The sequence below is a fragment of the Ostrinia furnacalis genome, unplaced genomic scaffold (assembly GCF_004193835.3).
Source record: "Ostrinia furnacalis isolate ACB-3 unplaced genomic scaffold, ASM419383v2 OfSCF4915, whole genome shotgun sequence".
In the NCBI taxonomy this organism is placed as follows: Eukaryota; Metazoa; Arthropoda; class Insecta; order Lepidoptera; family Crambidae; genus Ostrinia; species Ostrinia furnacalis.
In genome coordinates, this window is record NW_021135154.1 from 767,166 (window position 1) to 790,630 (window position 23,465).

The following is a 23,465-nucleotide window of genomic DNA, read 5'->3' on the forward strand; positions in this document are numbered from 1 at the left end:
ACCGTCAAAAGTATACCTAGTTTGATGAGTGTGTTATCACTTTCAACTCTCTCGGCGACCGTGAAGGGTGTGACGGTGTAGTTAACTAAACATATTTCACCTTTGATGCGCATTTCAACAAGCACAAAAGTGTGAGGCAGCCACAGATAAGAGAGGACACTTTCATCCACTCTTATTTATGTAGCTCGGCATCCGATTGAGACCTCCTCAGGCCGCACATTTGTGCGCTCCCACTTATCTACCCTCCTGTACCTACATTTATTTCCGTACCGTACTTCCCGCCGACTGTACACCTTTCTTCGAACTACCAACTTCGTTCTGTCAGTTTCCAAGGTACGGATACCGAGATAACGAGCCCAAATAATCCGCGGATTTTGATAAATAAAATAAATGTATCGTAAAAAGGCAGAGGACAATGAAATCGAAGCGAGGATGTATTTAAAGAGGAAATTTTTGAGCGGGGAGATTCGTAAAGTTAAATGAGTTTGTTGCCACCGAGTAATCGCGCTTTTGTTGCGTAACTGAATCAGATAAAAATTTTCCGATACGCTCCGCGAGATATTAAAACTTGCATGCATTTATTTACATTGAAAATGTGGCTGGGCTATATTTTTTTATCTAAACCGAGCCTTTATTTACTTGCGTATTAAGTGTTTACAATGTCTTATTAAAATTAAGTGAATATTATTACTTAAAAAATAACAGTTTTGAAAAATATCATGGTTTGAGAAGTAATGCACATCACAATGCGCCTTGTTGGTTATTAATTGAGACATATTGTATCAATTAATAACCAACAAGGCGCATTGTGTTTCGAGTTTACTTCGAAATTATGAGTTTTTTGAATGATACACATTTCGTTAAAAAACTACGAGCGCTTACTACTTACAAATGCCCATTCGTATTCCACTTCCTCCGATGTATTGAGTTACAAATACTTATTCCTCAAATTCGAAACGAACTAATAATCTTAAGTGTTCCATACGAAACATTTGAAACCCTTACCGTTTTCCCGACAATTTTTACACTTCCGTGTTTCCATAGATAAGCAAATACGACCACGTGATGGATATTAAGGGCGCACCTTACATCATTTGCGTTATTACGCGGGGTGGAAGACGCGCTCCTTACACTCGTATCTAGATGTGCCCCCCTTAATATGCTAAAATCAAATTAGTTCCAAGCCGGAGTGATTCGCCCGAATCGATCGCCACTCTCGATATTACGATCGGGGTGTGATCTCGCACGCGTGTTTAATTAAACGACAAGATTTTTTGTAGACGATGTCGTCATACTGGGGTTTGTTGATGGACTAATTTAGACCAAAAGGTGCTTAAAGTTTTGGGATATAATTTGACTGAGGGGACTTAATTCGGCCTTGATGGGGTTCAGGTTTGCAAGCTATTCTGGTAGTCACCAATATCTTGACAAGACTTATTTTTGTCAGATATTGACGTGTTATGTACTCGTAAACTCTTGGCGTGAACTACTCTGTAAAAGGAATGTAGTTACGGTTCAAATTACACGATGTGCAATAAGCCTAATAATGGGGCTTTGGGCTGCCTTTCTGTGATATGCTGAAAAGCATTTGTCAATTGTTTTAAGGGAAGCCAACCAATATGAATTTAGCATGTGTTGCAATATTCTTATTATCATTTCATTTGCAAACAAGAAACTTGAAGGCTCAAAGTGTATCGAACATGCATTATATTTTTAATGACTTACAAACTTGTTCTGGCATAAAACTCCGTATTTAGAGCTGGCCGTCAGCTATAATAGCATGATCGATGTTATCGCCGGTCTGCCAACAAGTTGGAGCTGGCTGAAAACGCCAATTTCCTGCGGGATTCTTGCGAGCGATATCGCAGGATCGCGGGATCGCCGGGCGTCGGCGTAAGTCGCTGCTTTCATTAGGGTCTTAGCAAATTAACGCCCTCTGACGAGCCCCATGTCAAACCAAACCGCCAGTAACAAGTATAACCCTTATCACGACCTCCTAAGGTACAGTGTTCGCGACATGCCTTGCACGTCTGCGGACAGCGTGTCACATTATTGCCATTGTTAATGATCATCTCGGAGCAATGACGTATGGTTTAATTACGGACTGTCGTCTGTTTAATCAAAATATGTACAGGAATTCAGTTATGTGTGACTTGCATGTTATGTTTTTATTTATTAGATCATGATGAGTTAATACTCATATTCACTACAACTTTTCTCAAAAACCTACCTAAAGGAAATTATTCCTTTAGGTAGGTTTTTGAGAAAAATTGTAGTGAATAGGTACATTCCTAATACTCGTATACGTTGCGATGTATGACATAAATGATTTTAAACTTGATTGAGATGAATAGCTATCAAATAATAACTGATAATCATGTAATGGCATGCTCACGTGACGTTGAAAATGTGAAAACATATGGTACAAGAAGAAGAATCTAACGAAATTATCCGCTACTATTTTGACAGAACACAAACAAATCGAGCATGGAAAAACTGAACGCGGTCCAAGACAGCGGATCGCAGCCGCGGGCCCTATCCCTTGCTATGACGGTGACTAATGACGGATGCACTAATAGTTGTGTCGCATTCGCCACCGCGCGCGCCATACATCATGCGGCGTAATGGGGGAGAAACGCTGCTATCACTCCCGCGTTGATAAGGTCAACACTCGTTTGTCTGGCCAGTTGCTTTGGGTGACGCGCTTCCTTAAGTAAGTGACGGGAGTTTTTTTTTGGAACGGTTTGTCCGACTTCCATTGTTTTTTAATGGTTTGGAACTTGGACCAGATTGATTAGGTTTTCTTGTGCCACTTTTTCCAAAATGTTTGAATTTAAAGAACCGCACAATATTTTTAAAATTCATAGGTAATATTGTTATTAAAATAATATGGACTGATTTAAATGCTGTCATTACTTGTCATGAGGTAATCTCACATAATGATAAAGTCGTGTCAGTAACTGAAGTGCTAACGACCCCAACATTCTGAAGCAATTGCCCGCTGAGCATAAAAATTGATAGATTACAGAATTAAACTCGATGAGCATTAAAATAATGATACGCATCATACAAATGACATTCGTGCCTAAACAAGTCAGCGGTACATTAGCATTACCATAAATAAAGTTATTCAGAATCACAGTGTAGAAAAGTCCCTTGCTTTTCTGGTATTGGGAAATGTTTGTGAAGCGGAAGCGTTTAGTCTGTAGCAGTGAGTGGTGTCGTAGCGGGTCCCCCTGCTACGGACTACAGCTACGGGCTAAGATTAATACATTGTAGACGCCATGTTAGTGGCGCAACAATTTGTCTCTATAAATGTTGACTCAGCGGCGTTGCTTGCGGCCGCGACGCGCGATTAGCTTCGCTGAATTTATTGTTTAATTTCAAAGCCGTTATTAATAACGTGCGAGATGATTAAACGGATTTCGCGGCTTAGCTTAAGATGTACACCTTTGATTTATAATCTTCGGCTTTATTTGCGGTTTAGAGCGGAGTTGAGGACGTGTTTTGCACATGCCGGATGTTGAATAATACACGTCGCTTTGTTCCAGGTAAAAAGTTGTTTTCGAAGTAGGTATTGTACCTATTAATTTTTAAGATTTAATCTTTAAGTTTTACTTAAGATTGTTTCGGAGGTCTAATTTTACTGTTTCAAGTATGATAGGTTACTAGTAAAAGATATGCTAGTCTAGCTAGATGTTATAAACTACATACTCGTAGGTTATATAACTTTTGCTTTTAAATAACAAGTCTCTGTATCTGCTATGTAAGTTTTATCAATAACGGGTGCTAGTGTAGAAACTTAGTTAATTACCGGAGCCTCGGTCGTCCGGAAACCGGACAACATGATACGTCGCGAGCACCCTCGTCTCCGACCAGCTTTTGCATGTCTGAACTCCCGAATCTTCCAAGGCGACAACCATCTTTGATACGCAAGGGAATTGCTGCCTTAAAGCCAAGCTTCAAGGTTGAGAATTGCTGCGAGGGATAGATAGAGTTACTGCGTTGTAGTTGAGGGCGTAAAGGGAAGATGATCTAAGTACGTTACCCAAATATGTGCTCCAAGTTTTAGTGCATATTGTTGAGAATGTTTTGTAGCCACGATACGGGGTTTATGCGTGTAAGATGACGCTTGTTTGGAACTCGCTGATATGATAAATCAGTTTACGGCAACATCTCTCTTGGCTGGGGGAAGTATGCTAACAATCTACCGTTAAATGAGCAAATTGTTTATACGCGGCGTGTTTATGGTGTGTGAGTTGCGAGTTCGCATATAAATGATGCTTTGGAATATTGGGCGAGCTTGGTTCTGCAATTTATTTTTGTTGGGATTATTATTTAGTAGAGTGACTTCATTTGTTTGCGATTATGTAGGTGCATCTAACATGTTATTGTGTGAAATGCAAATTAGCTTTTAGGAAAATATCATGTCGATGTTTTTAACATAATGCTTTTAGCTGATTTTAGCATTATCTTCTAAAATGTTACAAGAAGTTTTAGATGTATAATATGTATAATCAAGTTTTTATAAAAGTCTGAAGGAGACCCGACTTAATCCAACCAGTTCAGAAAAAGCCAGATCATCGCACCTAGTCCTCCATTGAAGGCTGAGGATTGCCAAGCAAAATGCTGTCTACCGCCCACGAAGCAGCCATCCTTGTCTACCACGACCATTCTTCCTTTGATCTGTAGTGCCATCCCGCTCGCACTTTAATAGGATTACCACAGCGTGTCAGGTAAGTGTCTCTAATTGCCGTAAAAATCGGTGCCGACCGACTCTAGGACAAAAGCTTGGGTAGGGTTGCCACTGCTGTTGAAATAAATAATGTAGAGTCGACGTAATTTTTGTTTTAGTATTTGTGCACGACCGCCCACTGTTGGGATCTGAAGTAGCCGCTCGGTGTGTCGGTGCGTGCACTGGGTCTGATCGGCGGNCAAACTTTTAAAAGCTCACTGCTTAGTGCCGAATTGATGAATGTGCCAGTGAATATTCCTTTTGGCCCTGTATACTCGTAAATCGTCAGTTTAGTAACGTACTGATTGCAACAGTGTAACTTATTGTTATTGGAGATTCTTATTGTATTGATTTTATGAGTGTCATATGGATTAAATTAGCCCAGAATTATAAAGAAGGGTAACAACGGTGATTCCTTTTTTTTTTNCGGCAATGTTTTTAGCACTCCTGTGTAGGGCATGAATATCGGAATCTCGGAATCTCGTAATATCGGAATCTCGGACTGCGAGATCCGATATTTCAATTCCGATATTGAGCTACCCAATATCGTAATATCGGAATCAGATAAAAGTTTTAATTGAGGTTTTAAACAAAGCGTTTAAACTCGCCACAACCTGCCACAAAGCCCAAAGTACATGATTGGCTACATTGATTGAAAGACCAATGATTTTCTCATGTCTCTCATCATCACTTTTTGTTAATATTTTAATATCTTTACTATTTATGGTTAATTTAAATTGTTCCAAATCAATTTTAGCATTTGCCATAGGTACGTGGTAAACAAAGAACGACATCTCAACGCCCTTTCAAACATTAATTTTACTGGACTATGGACAGTCAGTTCTGCGTACTATGTGTCCTGCCCATTGCCACTTCAGCTTGCTAATCCGTCGGGCTATGTCAGCGACCTTAGTTTACGGAGCTCCTCATTTCTGATTAGATCTCGTAAAGAAACACCAAGCTTATCCCTGTCCATAGCACGTTGTGCCCTATATTCAAAGGCCACACACACTAATTGAAGACTTCCGTCTTCGTATTAGATGATTTACCTCTTTCTCGAAATTGCATCTAACTACCTAGCTGATCGTTTGTCCGAGATAGACATACTTACTTGTCAACAATCTCGAGAATCGAGCTCCTAACCGAAACTGGGTAAGGAGCAACATGGATATTCGACATAAGCTTCGTTTTTTCCATATTCATCCGAAAGCCTACCTGTTGGGAAACTCGATTAAGGTCTTCGAGAATTGTGATAAGGTCTTCCAACGGTTCTGCCTTAGTACGAAAAACAGACGGACGATGTGGCAGCAAGGTTCTGAAGTGGAGGCCATGTACCGGAAAGCGCAGCGTAGGACTCATAACCACAAGGTGGACCGACGAACTCATAAAGGTAGCAGGAAGGCGCTGGATACAGGCCGCCACCAACCGGCCATTGCGAAAATCTGCATCGGAGCCTGTGTTCAGCAGTGGACGTCCTATGGCTGACATATGGCTGGCTAGTGGTTTTGTGAGTTGTACATCGATAATCAAAGGAACAAATTACAAGCATATTCAAGTTTTTTACCACTCTCTACAATTTTAGTAACACGTGATTTGAATGACTCTAAAATTCGTTCCACCAACATAAAACAGGGTAATATAATGAAGGAGTAAAAGTGTGTTTGATACCTGTGATTTTACAAAAACACTTTAATTATTTACTACTCCATATAGGCTCATTATCAGTAACCATTAATTATCAGGTGATCCGTCTGCTCTTTTGCCTCTTGATAAAAAACCAAATGCAATGGATACCCATAACGTAAAAATGGTTTTAAAATACTTCAATTTTATGAAGTGGACCAAATTAAAGATTTTGGCCAAAATCATTCTTTTATTGTAAACAATCCAGAATTCTTACGAATATAACCAAATATTAATTTTATAGCACATGAACTCAATTCCGATATTAATATCGGAATTCCGATATTGAGATCTAATATCGGAATCCAATATCGGAATTGAAAACCTTCCGATATTACATGCCCTACTCCTGTGGCATTGCTGCTCCAACACCTGAGGTTGAAACCCGCTCTTTCGTGTACTGAGTTGACTTCTTCAGCGACTTCACTCGCCTCTTCTTCTGTTTTAAAACTATCTATATAATCATCCATGTAGTGACAGTGGGTGATGGCCCGATATGCTCTGGGGTGCTCCTTTCTAAAAGATTCGGCGTTATAGTCTCGCGCACTGTGTGCTAAAAAGGGGGGGCAGTTTGCGCCAAATATTAACCTCTTGAACTGATATCGCTGTGGCGGGTTCGTTCGATCCTCCCCCCGCCACAGGAAAGTCAGCGCAGGCCGGTCTTCNAATACCATTTAACACTGAAGGGTTTGAGAAACCGGTCCAGTTCTGATTATTAACACTGAAGGGTTTGAGAAACCGGTCCAGTTCTGATTATTAACACTGAAGGGTTTGAGTAACCGGTCCAGTTCTGATCATAGTTCTGTAGGGTTTGAGTAACCGGTCCAGTTCTGATCATAGTTCTGTAGGGTCAATAAAGACTGGTCCAGAACTGAATGTAGTTTATCTATGTCTGCAGGGTCGATAGACTGGTCCAGATCTGATTATGNGTAAAGTAAATTTTGAAGCTTCTGCCTATGCTGAATTACTCTTGATTCAGTTAAAGTTTGAAAGACTATGCGCATTTGCTTCTCCATTTCAGTGTTATAGGCTTAACTGAAAATTTGTACCTACACTGAAAACAGAATCACTAATCTTTTACATGCTATGATTATGAGAACTTAAATCAAACATCTGATTTTTTGCGTCTAAATTACTTAATTTAATAAGGATATTATCCTGAAAAAATATTTGCAGTAGGTACTTACTTACTAAATAATACTTTCCTAACGTTACAGTAGGTAGAGTCGCGATCAAATAAAACTATTTATTTTCTTGCTAAATCGTCCCTGTTATAATTACACGATAACAGTGAACGCTTGATGCGTTCAAAGAAACCGAAATATACCAACTCTATTCATATGCAGGTGGCAACCCTACCTGGCGCCCAGTGCGGCGGCCCTAGCGAAAGTGATTTATTGATTGGTCTTTGGATTACGTGTTTGTTTGTTTGTTGGCAGGTGAGCGGCTCCCGTTTGATACTATTGTATGCCATTCGGCACTGACCGAATTAGTCGGATAATAGGAACTTTTTGTAGACTGGTCTTAAGAATCCGTTTCAATGGTTTTATTTGTAAGTCTTTTTTTATTAAGATACTACGTTTCTCAGCGCTGGTCATAAGGTTATTGGTACTAATTTCAAGATTGGTGGTGCTTCATAAAGAAGTGGCAAAAGTGCTCTTATTTTCCAGAAAAGCGGCAACGTACAATATTAGTAGGTGATGTTCTACCAAGGCAAGGCTTTTATGGTGAGAACAATGACAAGTTATGGAGTACTGAAATACAGGTGGGAGTATCATGTCCGGTTGCTTACATGGTAACATTGGTAAAGAACAACAGATGTAAATAATTTAGTACCACAAAAAAATCAGATTTGCATACGAAAAGTCACAAATAATGTTGTCCACTATAGCTTATTCTAGATCTGAAGTGAAACTTGATCTTTTAATTTTTAATCGTCGTTGTCAACGACGTACAATACACATACTTATAATAGAATCTATATTCAATACATATTATTAATTACCTGCTACTAAAACTACGATAGGGTAGCGCGGCGCTAACCGGCACTTGTCAATCGGTCCGGTACGCATTGATTTATGTCTTGGTGGTCTTTAGGGTTGGATTAAATTGGTCTCGAAGTAGCTTACCAGCTTAGTTGTCCAATTATCACCAAATGCTTCTTATGTGACAATACCTTTGATGTTGATTACTCAAGTATTTATACATATTTTAGGATCTGTGTACTTCAAGGTGGCAAAGGTCTAGAATTTTGTAAAAAGAGCTTAACATAAACGTAGACAAGATGGTGATATTAATTATTAAATATTATATTATTGAAAAAGCCCATTATTTCAAGAACCAATATTGAAATAACATAAAAAATCTTCAGAGAATAGAGAGTACAATAAATTAAGTACTTACCGAAAACGCTCACTAAGAAAAACTTAAATTGATATCCCAAAATAGATGCTCCTGAAAATGTTAATTATAAACTTGAAGTTAAGACCCGCAAAAGCTTTGACCAAAGTTTTTCCAGTCTTGAAATAAAGTTTCAGTTTTTTCAGAGTTGAGTAAAGATTACTTAATTTGAAGACTGTTTTTAAAGACTGAAAGTCGTTCTTGAAAAAAAAAAAGTATGTATTAGAAAAGGCAGGAACACTATTTTGTACAATTTTAGAGCTATTCACTATAAAAACAATACAAAATGAATTATTTTTTTTACAATAAAAAATTATAAAAAATAAAAACATTTGACCATCGATAAAAATTGTGGCGAATTTTGAACATAACACCCTAAACTGGGTTTGATCCGACCGAAGAGATGAGAGTGAGCGGCCAGTCCCGCGTAAATCATACCGGTCGATGTATTGACAGCTAATGAATGCCACCGTGCCACGAGAATTACTGCGTTTATTTTTAACTACTGTATTGGGTGGGTTAATAATACTGTTATTGTGAATGGATATTTTATGTTATGAAAAATATTGATTTATGGACAAGAGTTGGAGAAATATCTGAATGAGTTGCTTTGGCTGGATCTGTAGCAATCTCGGTTGGTATTACAAAGCTGCATAAGCACTCCTAGATTTGATGATGCTTGTGAATTGTCTTACTGAAACTTGGAGTAGTTTTAGGTTGAGTACCTACTTACTTTATGTACCTACACTGGGTGGTGAAAATTGTAAGTAGCTCATGAAAATATCATAAACAGCTCTCCGTACAGAGCACAGCATGCTTCTGGTAAATCAAGAATACTTTAGAAATATTTTACAACACAGTTATTTAATTCAATAACGTCTCAGAAACATTTACCTCAATCATATCTTCGTTGAAGGTCACATCTAATGATTTAACCATTAAAATGGCCACGACAGTAAAAACATGATTTCCTGACTGGACACTGCTTAAATCACTTCTAAAATACGTGTTCCGTATGATATAATAGGCGCAATGGATCTAATCGGGACCTGACCCGCCCTGGGTCCCTGTTAACCCAAAATTTACGCTCATTTTTCACATAAATCAAAGAGCGCCGGCCACAAAATGTATTATCTGTGGCCACTTCACCTTCCATAGACAAAGGACTACCTGAGGCATTGCAGTTTTTATAACCACATCGAATCGCAACGATTTATGACTTATTTTTGCGAAATCGAAAGTGTCAATATGCAGGTTCTTGAGAACTTTTTGCTGTTGGACTTTCACTTATTTGCAATTTTGTGTTGTTGCATAATTTATTATGAGTAAACATTGAGTTACTCGGTTTTGAAGTCCAGATTTCTTGATTATTGTGGTTACAAATTGTTAAGTGCTAAATGAGTTTGTTTAAATAATATTTTTAGTAATTCATGTACATTTTGGCTAAATAAAAGATAACATTATGTAGAGGCTTAAAAATCTTGTCTATAAGATAGAATGAGTCCTGTTCTCGCTAAGTAATGTAGTAGGAATCAATAACATTTTTCGTCAACACTCTTTCCTTGAATAAAATTAGAGAAAATAGCGACTAAAATTTCAAAAATTAATAAAAAAGAAGATAATAAAAACACCATGAGTCAAATGATGGTATCATGGCATTTTAAAAGTTGGTAAAGTTTCCAAAAACTGAAACAAGGCACTATAAATAAATTACGCTCGGCAAAGACGCAAAATGGCGATGCTCCCATGCCATCATCATTACGGTAATGGGTCGTATTACGGTGAATATTTCGGTTGTTTAGGCGCACGCACGCTAGGCGTATTTCGGTTTTATGCAGCGAATTATGATGCTTGCATTTTAAATAAAAACTGCCTTTTTTACCATAAACCACTAAAACAAATATTACCCAAAGAACAGCAAAAAGAAACACCTTAAAGGGTAACTACGCGTTGAGAGCTTTTTGCAAACAAATTACTGAAAGTATGGGTATTTAAACTAACCTCGATGAGTTTATGGCCTAAGCAAAAATAAACGTTATTTATTGTAGTCTTTTATAGAGTTCAGCTACCAGCTCCATCATATTTATATCAAGCCGCAACTTTATAAAAACCGTCAGCTGTATCCTTTCTTAATCTAAGCGATCTTTTGTTGCGATGCAATTTCGTGGCACAAAGAAGTTCATATCGTCTCATCACATGTCCGTCCACAAATTGCGACTGCGAAAATAATACGGCATTGTATTAAAGAATCGGAATGATCGATTGAGTTGGGGCGTCCATTTTAATTTCGATCTCGAGCTCTCGTAGGCCGGAGGCGTGGTCCCGGACGATTTGTTTCGTGTCCCTTATACGTGCCTAGATAGACTAGTGACGGACTCAATTGCCTTTCACGGTGCAGATTGATCGTGATCATGAGAAAATGGAATCGTGATCTGATCATAGCGAATGTAGAGCGGTTATAAAACTGCTTTAAGTTAAAAAGGGTGCGAATTCGAGCACCTTGTAAATATTATTTTTTGTTAATATAACTGTTACTTTCAATAAGAATCTTATTTATAATTTGACTTAAGCAACTGAATTTTTATTGTGTAATGTTTTTTTTTTCGTAAAAAGTGAAAGATTGGCAAAACTCCTACATAGTCTTTAAACACAGTGAAGTACAAGTATCTAATATTCGTATTGGTTTTGTCGATAAAATAAAAGAGAAAGAAACAGATGCGAAATCTAAATTTGAATAGTATAAATATTGGAACATACCTAATTAGATGAAAAGATTACGAGTCGGAAGCTTTGGAGGAAACATGGAAATATACGTCAGGGCGTCACTTAAGGGAATCAGTCAAACTTGCTAAATCCAATATCTAAGTTTGGAGCGGCGCAAGAGCGTCGCGCCCGGCTGCAGCGAGCGCCACCTACAGGGTTGCCCACTGAGTGTTATGTAAATGAAGGTTTTCATAATCGTAGAGCATCCTTGATAGATGATGTAATATTAAGATGAAGAACATGATAATCGAAGACACCGAAGAGAGGTCGAAGAGTAGGCAACTCTTCCAATTTCTAATTTTGGTATCGTGGTTAGTTACATGTCGAATAAGAAGAGATTTTTGATTTATCAATGTTTAATTATTAATTATAAAACTTTATTGCACAATAAAATAGTACAAAAGGTGGACTTAATGCTATTTGAGCATTCTCAGCCAGTCGACCCCTGGGTTATGCAGAAAGCTGTGAGTGCGAAAGTAGAGGTAGAAGGGTATAAGTTAAAATTGAAGTTAAATTTGTGAATGTTCATTTATTTTTAAACTTTACAACTAAAAATCTCTTGTGGCAGAGTTATGGGATGACATGATAAGAAGAAGAAGAACTAATCTTCTTCTAACCATTATTGTGCTGAGGAAAAAAGGAATTCAGTTTCCTTTTTAGTGTTAATATGTTAAAATTCTGATACTAGATGTCGGAACACTGCTTTAATAATGGAGCCCAACTAGGTAACCACCTTTGTTAGCTTTTCATTAATCAGTAACCCCTAAAAAGCTGGTTTTTACTTTTTTCTATTTAGTTTAACAATAAACCGTTTCAAAATAACATTGGCAAGTCGCAGCCCTGTCCGCAGACAGTCGGGCGCGGCGTGCATCGCTCGATAGCGGTGACAGTGACGGATCACCGCTCGGTTCACGGCCGGCGCCCCTGCCTAACCTACACTAGTATCATCGCCGATCAGAATACACTGATTCCTACCTACTCATTGCCGACGTTTAATCGATACTTTTTTTGTTTCGCGCACATCTCTATTCGGAGAGTCAGCACGTGACTTTCACATCTTAGTCTTGTTTCACGAATACAATTAAGTAACATTACTCTAACGATACTATTTTTCCTCTGGACTTTGTCCGAGTTCTATAAAAAGTAGCTGAAGTAGTTAGTCTACTAATTTTTTATTTAGATTTTCGTAGTAGAAATCATGATGATAGATGTCATCGAAGTCCGTTTAGTAGCTTTGCACAAAGAAGTAGACAACCAACATTCATCCAACCTCGTTCCTCATAAATGTTTGCGTTTATAAAATGATTCAATAGGTATAAATTATGTTCTTTGCTGAAATTCAATCGATACTGCTTTTATTTTAACATAGATTTTTGTTTTATTCATTTATTTGCATTTAGCATAGTTGTTTTGATTTGTATCATTACATGCTGTTTTAAATCCCCATATTGTATGCGATATCCCTTTTATGATGGTTAAGATTTCTGGGAGAGAAACAGAATAGTTATAAGTTTATTTGTTTACTAGCGGCCGCCCGCGACTTCGTACGCGTGAATCCCGTTTTACCCCTTCTATCTTACGCGGTTTAGATTTTTTCATACAAATGTTTTTTCCCGCTAACTCCCGTTCCCGTGGGAATTTTGCAATATCCTGTTGTAACTAAGCTTTGAGTTTACTAAGGTACCTGCATGCCAAATTTCAAGCGTCTAACTTAAGCGGCTTAGATTTTTCATGCAAAAGGATTTTCCCGCTAATTCCCGTTCCCGTGGGAATTTCAGGAATTATTTTCTTAGTGCACCTCTACGGTACCTAAGGTACGTCCCTTCCAAATTTCAAGTGCCTACGTTTAGCCGTTTAGGCTGTGCGTTGATATGTCAGTCAGTCAGTCAGTTTCTCCTTTTATATTTAGAGATTTCAATGATGATAAAAGTCAATGTTAAGAAGGTTCAAAAATACACAAATCATATCAGTTAGCACCTTGTTCTTAGCATTAGCTAAGGCCCACAAATAGCACATTAGTGCTATTTGTGGGCCTCCCTTGGCGCTCAGCGGGGGGCGCTGCCGTCAAGTGTTTAGCTATCGAGGTATCGGTGTATGATCAATATGATCATGCTTCTTCTTCTAATCATGTTGATAGCAATACCAATTTTGTTGGACTTAGGGCCGGTTTCACCATCAATCCCCAATTTTTAAGTGACCCCTATCAAAACAAAATGTATGATAAGTTAACACTTACCATACATTTTGTTTTGACCACTATGGGTTACCACTATGGTAACCCATAGTGGTCAATTAAAAATTAGGGATTGATGGTGAAAACGGGCATTAGGGTCGGTTTCAGCGGTTCCCGTAAATTTTCAGATGGATATAGGACATAACGGTTAACAAGTAGTGGTTGTTGATTACCGGTAATGTTATCTACCGGGTGTCTCTATGTAACATCAAATATTTACATGTTATAGTAATTTATCACGTAGATAAGATCCTTATTCCGTTAGGGACTTTATCTGTAAGTGGTAAAACAGGTCCTGAAACTACAACAAGCCTTGAAAGCTTGACTGGCTGTGATGAAATTTTTACTCGCATTCAAAGGAAACTTGTGACATTATTTTGGATTTTCATTGGTTGAAAGCTCATTCGAGCTTTCAAATGATCAGTATTCACAGTAAACTTTCAGTTAAATTATATGAGTAAAATGAAAAACAATTCTTCAGCTGAGTGACACTGAATAGGTAAATTAACTTTGCCCTCACATGATACTTCCTATACAATAGCCGGGCCCTTCCTAGATTATCAATTATTCACAAGGATTACTAAGGAATCGCGTGTATGTGATGTAATTTGTACCGGATGATGAATCGCGGGCCAGGTGAGGTCACGTTCCCAGGCCCGACGGATGGTGATGGATCATCCGTAGCTTTGTCCCGCGACAAATTCGGGCCAGTTTTTTGATGCATTCGCCGACAAAAACTGTTATGACAACTATATTGTGGGAAATGGAACGCGGAACATCGCGAATTAATACAGATGAGATATTGAGAACTGTAATATTCTGTCTTTGATTGCTGATAAACCGGAATCCACTTTACATGTCAGCATCTAAAAATAAAGTTCTAAACCGTTCTCACTTATAATTTGTGGTTACAGTGCATGTCGAGTATTCCGTTCCGTTACACGGAGCGCTGGAGGCGGGTCAGTGGCTCGCACCACTCCCACCGGCAACTACAGTTACAGACACAAAACGTCGTCGCTATACAATTCAATATATTTCGGAGTAATTTGATGTCCATTAAAGAAACCCTGGGACCGTGAACCAGAACACAATGGTTGAATGGCCATTTGTTGTTGCCGTTGAAAGGCACAATAATAATTCTGAAGTAGTTACTCACGCGGCAGTTAGGCGTACTTACGAAACCAAATTCGTCGTCGTTTGATGGAGGAGGTCGTTCCGATCGGCGCGCGATTGGAGCGTTAGCGCTGGAACACGATTGTTGCGGATTCGTTTGATGTTATCAGATTATAAAGATTAGACTTACCTTGTTGGCTGTTTTTTCTGGTGGTTTTTTTCTCCTTCATCCAAGGGTACTCGGGGACGTTGAGGCCGCCGCCGGGGGAGGGCAGGTCGGGCGCGTAGCCCGGCGGCGTGTGCTGCGGGCTCAGCTCGCCGCCGCCCAGCTGCGGCAGCGCCGTCATGAACTCCGCCATGGACGGCTGGCTGTTGATGAAGCCGGTCTCGGTGCATGTCTCCAGCATGGCGTGCGGCGCGCCCGCCGTGACCGCCGCCAGCCAGAAGCCGTTGCCGTGCTCCAGGCGCGCGTGCTCGGGCCCCGGCGCCGGCCCCATCGGCGGCGTGTTCCTCGTCTTCACCGCGAACTCCTCCTCCATCTCATCGCGCACCCCCATGCCAACTCTCGATTGCTTCCCTCTCACCGCGGGGAACTCTTCGCATTTTATTTTGCGCACAAGCGGGTTACTGTCGAGCGGCAGCGCGGCGGTGTTGCATATCTCTTGCATCGCTGCCGGAGTGCGCACCCTCCTTCCAAGCCGCGATCATTCACGTGACGAATTCTGTCTCCGTTTCGCACCATGCGTCAACATTTTCGTTTACACATCTCGGTTTATCGGACGATGACTTTGAAATACGGTTGCGCTGGATCCCGATTCGTAGTCATGTTATCTGAAAGAGAGAATGGAACGTTTGAGTCGGCAGTTTGGCGGCCAGCGTTAATTCATTACGGAATGACTTAATCATCCCGGAGTCGAGTCGAATTGAAAGGCGCCAAATTAAACGTAACGGGAGAAGGTTGTCTGGTGGTTATTCCGCAATTATTCGCGAATGTTTGACATTACCGCGGCTTTGTGTTGAATAATTTGACTGCCTAACATCGTGATGAACCCACAAATAATGAGCGCTCCAAATTGTTTATTGTAATTTAGCGGGCATCGTGGAGTGTACAGCACGTGACGATGGCTCAACAATGAAGTTATTAAAATTGGGCACCACTGAATAATGATGGAGTAATGACTGCTAGAGGACCTTCAAATATAATCCCTATTGTCTGATGTAAATTGTAGCGATATATTTTTATTGACATTCGTTAAACATTTGGAATGATGCCTATTTCTGTTCATAGTAAAATAATGTAGAGATAAGCATTTACAGCTCTACACATATCTATTGAATCATCCGTTCATAACAAGTTTCGTTACTACTTCTTGCAAAGCTTAAAAATTTCATTGCGTAACTTTTATAAGTTGATATTTCTCTCCTCGCTGCTTCGATTACAATACTTTATGATTTCGTATACATTTTATTTGAAGCACCATAGGTCGTGAACGTGTGGTATCATTCAAACTGCCTGCAACTGGTGGACCATACGCACTAAGACCGCAGTTCGAACGGACCCCAACGCCCGAAACGAGATGTAAACTCGAAAATGCTCGCGATACCCGTTCTGTGGTACCGCGCCGCAGCAGCTGAATGTCAATTAAAATTCAAACCGCGTTCGAAATACGATTTTTTCCACTGGAATTTGCGGCGCGGCAGGGAGAAATGGCGGGAACGCGCGCCTTTTTTGTTTTATTTTATTTTTCGAAAATGGAATGGCTGGCGGTTAAACCTATTTTAATGCGTATGGGTTGGTCTGTGTTTTGAATTAAAATGTTCCGTCTGCATCCTACACTGACGGACAATGAAACGTAATTTCCTTTTATATTGTTATGCGGGCTCGGATATTCTTTGTGATGTTATGTAAGCTAAATAGGCACTAAGTTTATGCCTAAATTATTACAATTGGCGTCCAATAATTAGTATTGTTTTAACTTGTACTTTTTGAGTACGAAAACAACAATAGTTAAAATATTTTTATTAAATGTTAACTTTGAAAAAAAACTTTATGGAAATTGTATTGCGTATTTACATATTCTGTACATCAAGTCAAGTTCAAGTGAGGTTTCCCCATCTTTTCTCTGCAGGATGCCAGTTTCACTTGGCGTTAGAGGCGCCCCCTGCGGGATCCCTTTAAAAACGCATAAAACGCGAACACTGCCTACTTATGAATTTGTTTATAGCCCTATTTTAAGACGTCTCGTGTATTGCGAATCTGGCTTACGGAATAGGAGTATTCCTAATTTAACGCTCTTAAATCTTTATTGATATTGTGAGAGGGTATTGCAATTTCAATTTCAATTTTCTAAAATGATTACAGTTAATATTCTAAAATTTGAAACTGTTACTGAAAGCCTTTGAAGTTGTAATTATGCAACCCAGAATAATTTTTGTTTATGTTTTATGCATAAAACATTTATGCGTTAGTTAAAGGCTGGGTTGCACTATCTTAAATTACTTTAAAAACTTTATCAAACGTCAAAATCTTTCAAACTCCATACAAAAAACCCCGGTTATTTGTTAGAGTACCTAAAGGTTAATGTTGGATGGTTCAACTCAGTCTTAATATTCCTTTTCAGTATAACGGAGAAAGGCCTGAAACCTACATACTATTGCTATAATATGGTACTTCATTTCAACATTCTGTGCATGTCGTGGCAACCTTTAATTAAGGCAACACCTTAGCTTAATTTATTTATAAGGAAACTGTGAATATATGGTGTATGTTTTGTTGGTTGTCTTTAAATAAATACTTAAAGTACTTAAAAAAAGTTAAATGTAAAAAATACATAGTTCAGCGACTCTGAAAGTTTCGCCCATGTGAGCGAGGCCTAACCCAAAGAAATTCCAGTCCATGTACAGACACGATACATAACGAAACATCTGCGTGCGGGAGCCGCTCAAACCAGTGGTTAGGGACCAATTTGCTGCCCGTAACAATTTCCTCTTCTGGGAATCGAATGGCGTGCGCCCGGATGCCGCCTACAACATAAATACACGCTATGTAGCTGTGTGTGTATGTACACAACACACTCACCCGCAAATACATAATCAACTTACTCACACACATAACATGGGAATATGTACAGTCGGGGTCAAATAGTGAACCCAAATGGCTAAAAAGTTGATATCACATTGCCTTATATCCGTTGTCTAGTACTTTAGTACAAGCTTTGTTTAGTTTGGGATTAGAGGCTTAGTTTAAAAAGTCCAAAGATTTTTTTAATTATTATTATTATATTTTTTATTATGGAAATCATTGGGGGAGGCCTATGTTCAGCAGTGGACGTCTTATGACTGAAATGATGATGATGATTATTCCATTGTAACATAGACGTGTTGCGAACTATTTGGCTAGTTTGTGTGTCACGAGCTATTTGGCGCTGACTGTACACGTAAATACAGGTTCGAAGACACGCACATTCACGATGTGCGTGTGCACTTGTTAGCAACATTGTTGGTGTGTTGGTGCGTTCGGAAAATTGTTTCAATTATGGCATTACATTATTTAGGAAGCTGGTTTGCAGTTGTTAAAGTCCGGTTAAGGTAATTTGTGGTTGACTGTTTAAGATGCGTAGGATGAAGGCTCAGGGTATGAATTACGCAGCATCGTGTTATTATGAAGAAAAACTTAAGTACTTCTAAAGTGATTATCCAGAACTACTTGATAATTTTGTTCAGTAATAGCATCTGCCATGTTTAAATTTATATAGGAAAACAAGGATACAAATAACTAAAATAAATAGATATGTATGAGTAGTAGGGCTATATTTCACCGGGACACCATGGCGGCGCAACCAGTCGCCGCTACCAACAAAATGTATATGTCACCGTAAAATTGTGAATTCCGTCAGATTATAATCTGACGTAGTTAAATTACAATCTAACCTAACCTAACCCACTGTTAGTTTACAATCTAACGCGTTATATTATAAACTGACAGAGTTCACAATTTCACGTTGACATATAATACAGCTCTATAGAGATCACCTGGTGTCCGTTTGTTTGCGCCAAGCTGTATACATTTTGTTGGTAGCGGCGACTGGTTGCGCCGCCATGGTGTCCTGGTGAAATATAGCCCGTAGAGTGTAGAGTACAACCGATAAAATTGACAAATCACATAAAAATAAAACTACTACTACTGGATTTTAGTAAGAGAAAAACATAACATTATTTGGTAAACATTAAAAACAAAATATAAAGAACGTGAAAAACTTGCTTGTGTTACTTATTACAAAATATCAATGATGTTGTTAAAATTATTGATGGTTACTACATGCTTCTTGATATTTCGAAGCTTGAATAAGTAGGTTAAATAAAATACAGTCATAAACTTACTCTCATAGTCGCATCTCTCAATTAATTACTCTTCCATAGTAATGCGAACATTCGTATTCCGAAATTCTAGTTGAGATTTCATCACGAATTCTAATTAATCCTCACCACTAATTTCCTCATTGTCACTTAGCGCGGTTCATCCTGAATGCTAAGTGTGGCAGCATCGACAGCTTTATGAGGAGATAAACTTAGATTCAAAATTTCAAATGCTGGTTGATTTTTCTTTGATGAATATCTTAAAATGTTTTCTCAACAAACCAATGCGTGTAACAAAGTGTGAAAAATACTGAAAGTAATGTATCAAACTATAATATGTAATAGCTTAGATGTATAACATGACTATTCTAGAGCTCTGAAAACAAATATTTATCACGTTCCAATTAACAATTATTGCGAACGCCTAAGACTATCAGTTTTTTTCCTAACTTATAAATAAATTGTTTTATTGAAAAAAATATCATGAGAATGTAACTATCCGGAGATTAAACAGTGGTAGAGAGAAAATGTTTGTAACAAATTGACGGACTAAATAAAAATAAGAATCAAGTAATGATTTTGTATTATTTATGACCAATTTTACTAAAAACTCTCCTTTTGCCTTCACATTGTTGGACGTTAATAAAGTTCCTACTTCATACAGTAAATAGAAAGACAACAGATAACATCGTAACTTCCAGTCCATTCTTTATTCACACCCAATAAAGGCAGACAATGGGCATGTCGTCCGCACGCATAGTTAGTGCTGTGATAGGATCATGTCATACAGTGTCATAGGAAGCGGCCGCCATTAGCCATTCTCACGCGAGCGCCTGCGCATCTGAACCACGAGAATTATATAATAGTGGCATTTCATAGAGTCATAGTCACGATAGCCGAATGGTGAATGGGTCGGACTGGCCGACTCGAGATCTGAGGAACGCGGGTTCGAATCCCACCGCCGCTCGACTGTTGTTGTGAGCTCACTCGTAACACAAGCATATTTTAGCTTATCATGAGGGGCTAACGGTGCTATTAGTAATTAGTGCAATACAAATTGCTAATAATCTAAAAAAAAATTGCCCGTGCTGCAAAGCTAAGCTATATATACCTATAAGCTATAAGAATACTGAAGTTCTTTGGTCACGTCTCTAGAAATGAGAACTCGATGGACAGACTGGTAGGATTGGTTCAGGGCCAGGTGGAAGGCAAGAGAGCACGCGGTCGATCGCCAACCCGCTGGATAGTGGATAGATGCCATCACAAAGGCCACTGAGTAAATGGTCCAGTGTACTCGCGACGCCTCTAACCGTCAGAAATGGAAGCACATCGCCAGGAGAGCTACCCTCGGAGATGACATCACCCCACCATTTACCTCATCAGCGCAACCACGACCACTCTGACAAGAGTGCCCGACTAAGAAGAAGAAGAAAAGGTGCAAATCAGAATAGAATAGAACACCTACTGTACTCGTAGACGTCGTAAGAGGAGACTAAGGGATATCAACCCTTCTGGTCAGAGCGGAGACTGAATTTGCATTTGTTAAATGAGAGTGGGTCGTGCTTCTGCAATGGAGACCAAATTACCAGATGTTATTGATGACCTATATCTTTTAAATTATTTCGTTTTAGGTTCAGTTTAACTTTCCCCTGGGAATAACTTAGCATTCACTTGGTTTTTATTGGCTATCAAGCTCTAGTTTTTGGCTACAGGAGTTGCAGGTGCAGCAGGTGGGAAAGTCCTGGTCCTGGGATGTTACTGGTTTAGAATAAAAATCATGATGTTATTATTTCTTTGAGGCAAAAATCAGCGAGTGGTTACATACATCAACTTTAAATGTAACATACCTACATAGAATTTGATGAAAAATACCTAATTGATAATATAGTTATGCTGCAGGTAGGCAAGTTAAGTATCTTCTATTAACATCACTCGCGTGATGAAGAATAGCACAACAAGAATGAATGAAGTTATGTAAGCGTGTGTTCTTACGTCACGCCTTTGATTAATAAGGCTATTTTAGAAGTTACACGTGTGAAAAGGAATTACCTAGGTAATTTCTGACGTAAGTCTCTAACAATAGGTAAGATCACTGACGATTTTATAGAAGTTAGGGTTTCCTACTGAAACTTGTAATGTAAATAGTCATAATACGACTGGCTCACGCGAATTTTAAAAAGAAGAATCATCATCATTCATCATTTCAGCCATAGGACGTCCACTGCTGAACATAGGCCTCCCCCAATGCTTTCCAAGTTGATCGATTCAATCGATGCAGGCCGCTACCAATCGATCAAAAAGAAGAATATTCCTCGTAAAATATTTTAATCTTATAGAAACTTAATTAATGAATATTTTATTTAGGAATGAATATTTCTTAGGTTCCGTCCGATGTGTGTCGCCAGTGATGGTATACGGATCTGAGACGTGGTCGCTTACTATGGGCCTCATAAGAAGGCTCAAGGTCAACCAAAGGGCGATGGAGCGGGCTATGCTCGGAGTTTCCCTGCGTGATCGAATCAGAAATGAGGAGATCCGCAGGAGAACCAAAGTAACCGACATAGCTCGCAGAATTGCTAAAATCAAGTGGCCGTGGGCGGGGCACATAGCTCGTAGAGACGATGGCCGTTGGAGCAGGAAAGTTCTCGAGTGGCGACCACGGGCTGGAAGACGTAGCGTGGGCAGGCCTCCTACTAGGTGGACCGACGATCTGGTAAAGGTCGCGGGAAGAGCCTGGATGCGGGCAGCGCAGGACCGTTCATTGTGGAAAACCTTGGGGGAGGCCTTTGTCCAGCAGTGGACGTCATTTGGCTGAAACGACGACAACGACGACATTTTATTTAGTAAAACAAGTTGAAAATAGATCACAATGTGGATGTAACCTTGTAATGTGCTGTCAATATTTATCAAATTTAGGAAAAAACATTAAAAACACAAATTTAAAAGTTAAAATTGAGGAAATGCTAACTGAATTACAGGAATTATAATTAACTTATAACCACAACACATAAATTTTTAAGAACATAAATAATTATCGATAGTTTCATAGGTACAAATATTTACCTATAACAAAGCAGTTAGATACAAATACCTTAAAAATATAATGCGAAAATTTTACCAGTCTACTATGAAAACTGTCGGTCCGTGAACCACTCTATATGCAAAGTGAATGCAAGATCGGATGCCAATAAAAACTGGCAACACTTGGTGAAATCGTCGATCCGCTAAACGCAGATGCAAATGTTGCCAGTGCATTAGAAATTTCCTCATAACACCAGGTAAGATGCGTTTTGTGTCGGTGAATTAACTTTCTATTACGAGAGGCCACGTTTTCTTCTAATCAAACCAACTGACACGTCCGCGGTGAGTTTTTGCATGGACTAGCTGCTGGAATTAATTGGATTTTTTGTTTGTAACTTATTTTCTTTGGAGGCAAAAAGTTTTTACGATATTCTTAGGTTCCGTCCAATTTTGGAATATTAGGGTCACTCACACACGGGTTTGTCTGTTAGTCACAGTAAAGCGTAGATAAACATGATACAAAAACTAGATATACCCTAGAAGGAAGTGTTTTGAAAAGATTTTTTTAATACTTTAAGTAGGTACTAAGTTCAAAGTAGAATGTAAGTGACTCAATCTGTGACCTTTGTGCAATTGATGATTATTTTTACAAGATAGATAAGGTTATCTGTCAATGGAACCGCAATCAGTTGGAAGAAATCCCAAAAGAACTGCTCACAATACATTCACAAATTCACAAGACATGAGTGAAATTAGAAATTAGAAATTAGCACGTCACTACCTTGTTTAATATACCACGCAATCTTGTATACCCATTCTTATAAGATACACCATACAAGAATGCATGGTAAATTCAGTGAACTGCTCCTGAATCGAAGGTACCTACTACTACTATTTCTATTTATTTATATTAACCGGCAGACAGTGGTGACTGAGTTTGTTGCGGCGCTTCTTCTCAGCACTTGCCAAATGTTGGTCTCGAAACGCTGGTAGGGTAAAAAGATTATGAGACATGTAGAGGCTCCTTAAGAGCAAAATGATGATTTGTAAGAACTATTTATTAGTCCAAACAAATAACATGTCAATGTCATTCCACAAAAATATGTCAACTCTTAGTCCGCGCCACATTTCACATGAAATATTTGTTAATATTTTATTCCA

At 38.9% G+C, this 23,465-nt stretch overlaps 1 protein-coding gene across 1 annotated transcript in view; it reads right to left on the reverse strand.

The window, feature by feature from the left end:
• pb (homeobox proposcipedia) overlaps positions 1–23,465 on the reverse strand; it is a 58,143-nt gene that overhangs the window by 29,310 nt on the left and 5,368 nt on the right. The window contains exon 2 of the mRNA XM_028314885.1: positions 15,118–15,758. Coding sequence (XP_028170686.1) covers positions 15,118–15,595 — 478 coding nt within the window. The 5' untranslated portion in view covers positions 15,596–15,758. The remainder of the gene's footprint in view (positions 1–15,117; positions 15,759–23,465) is intronic.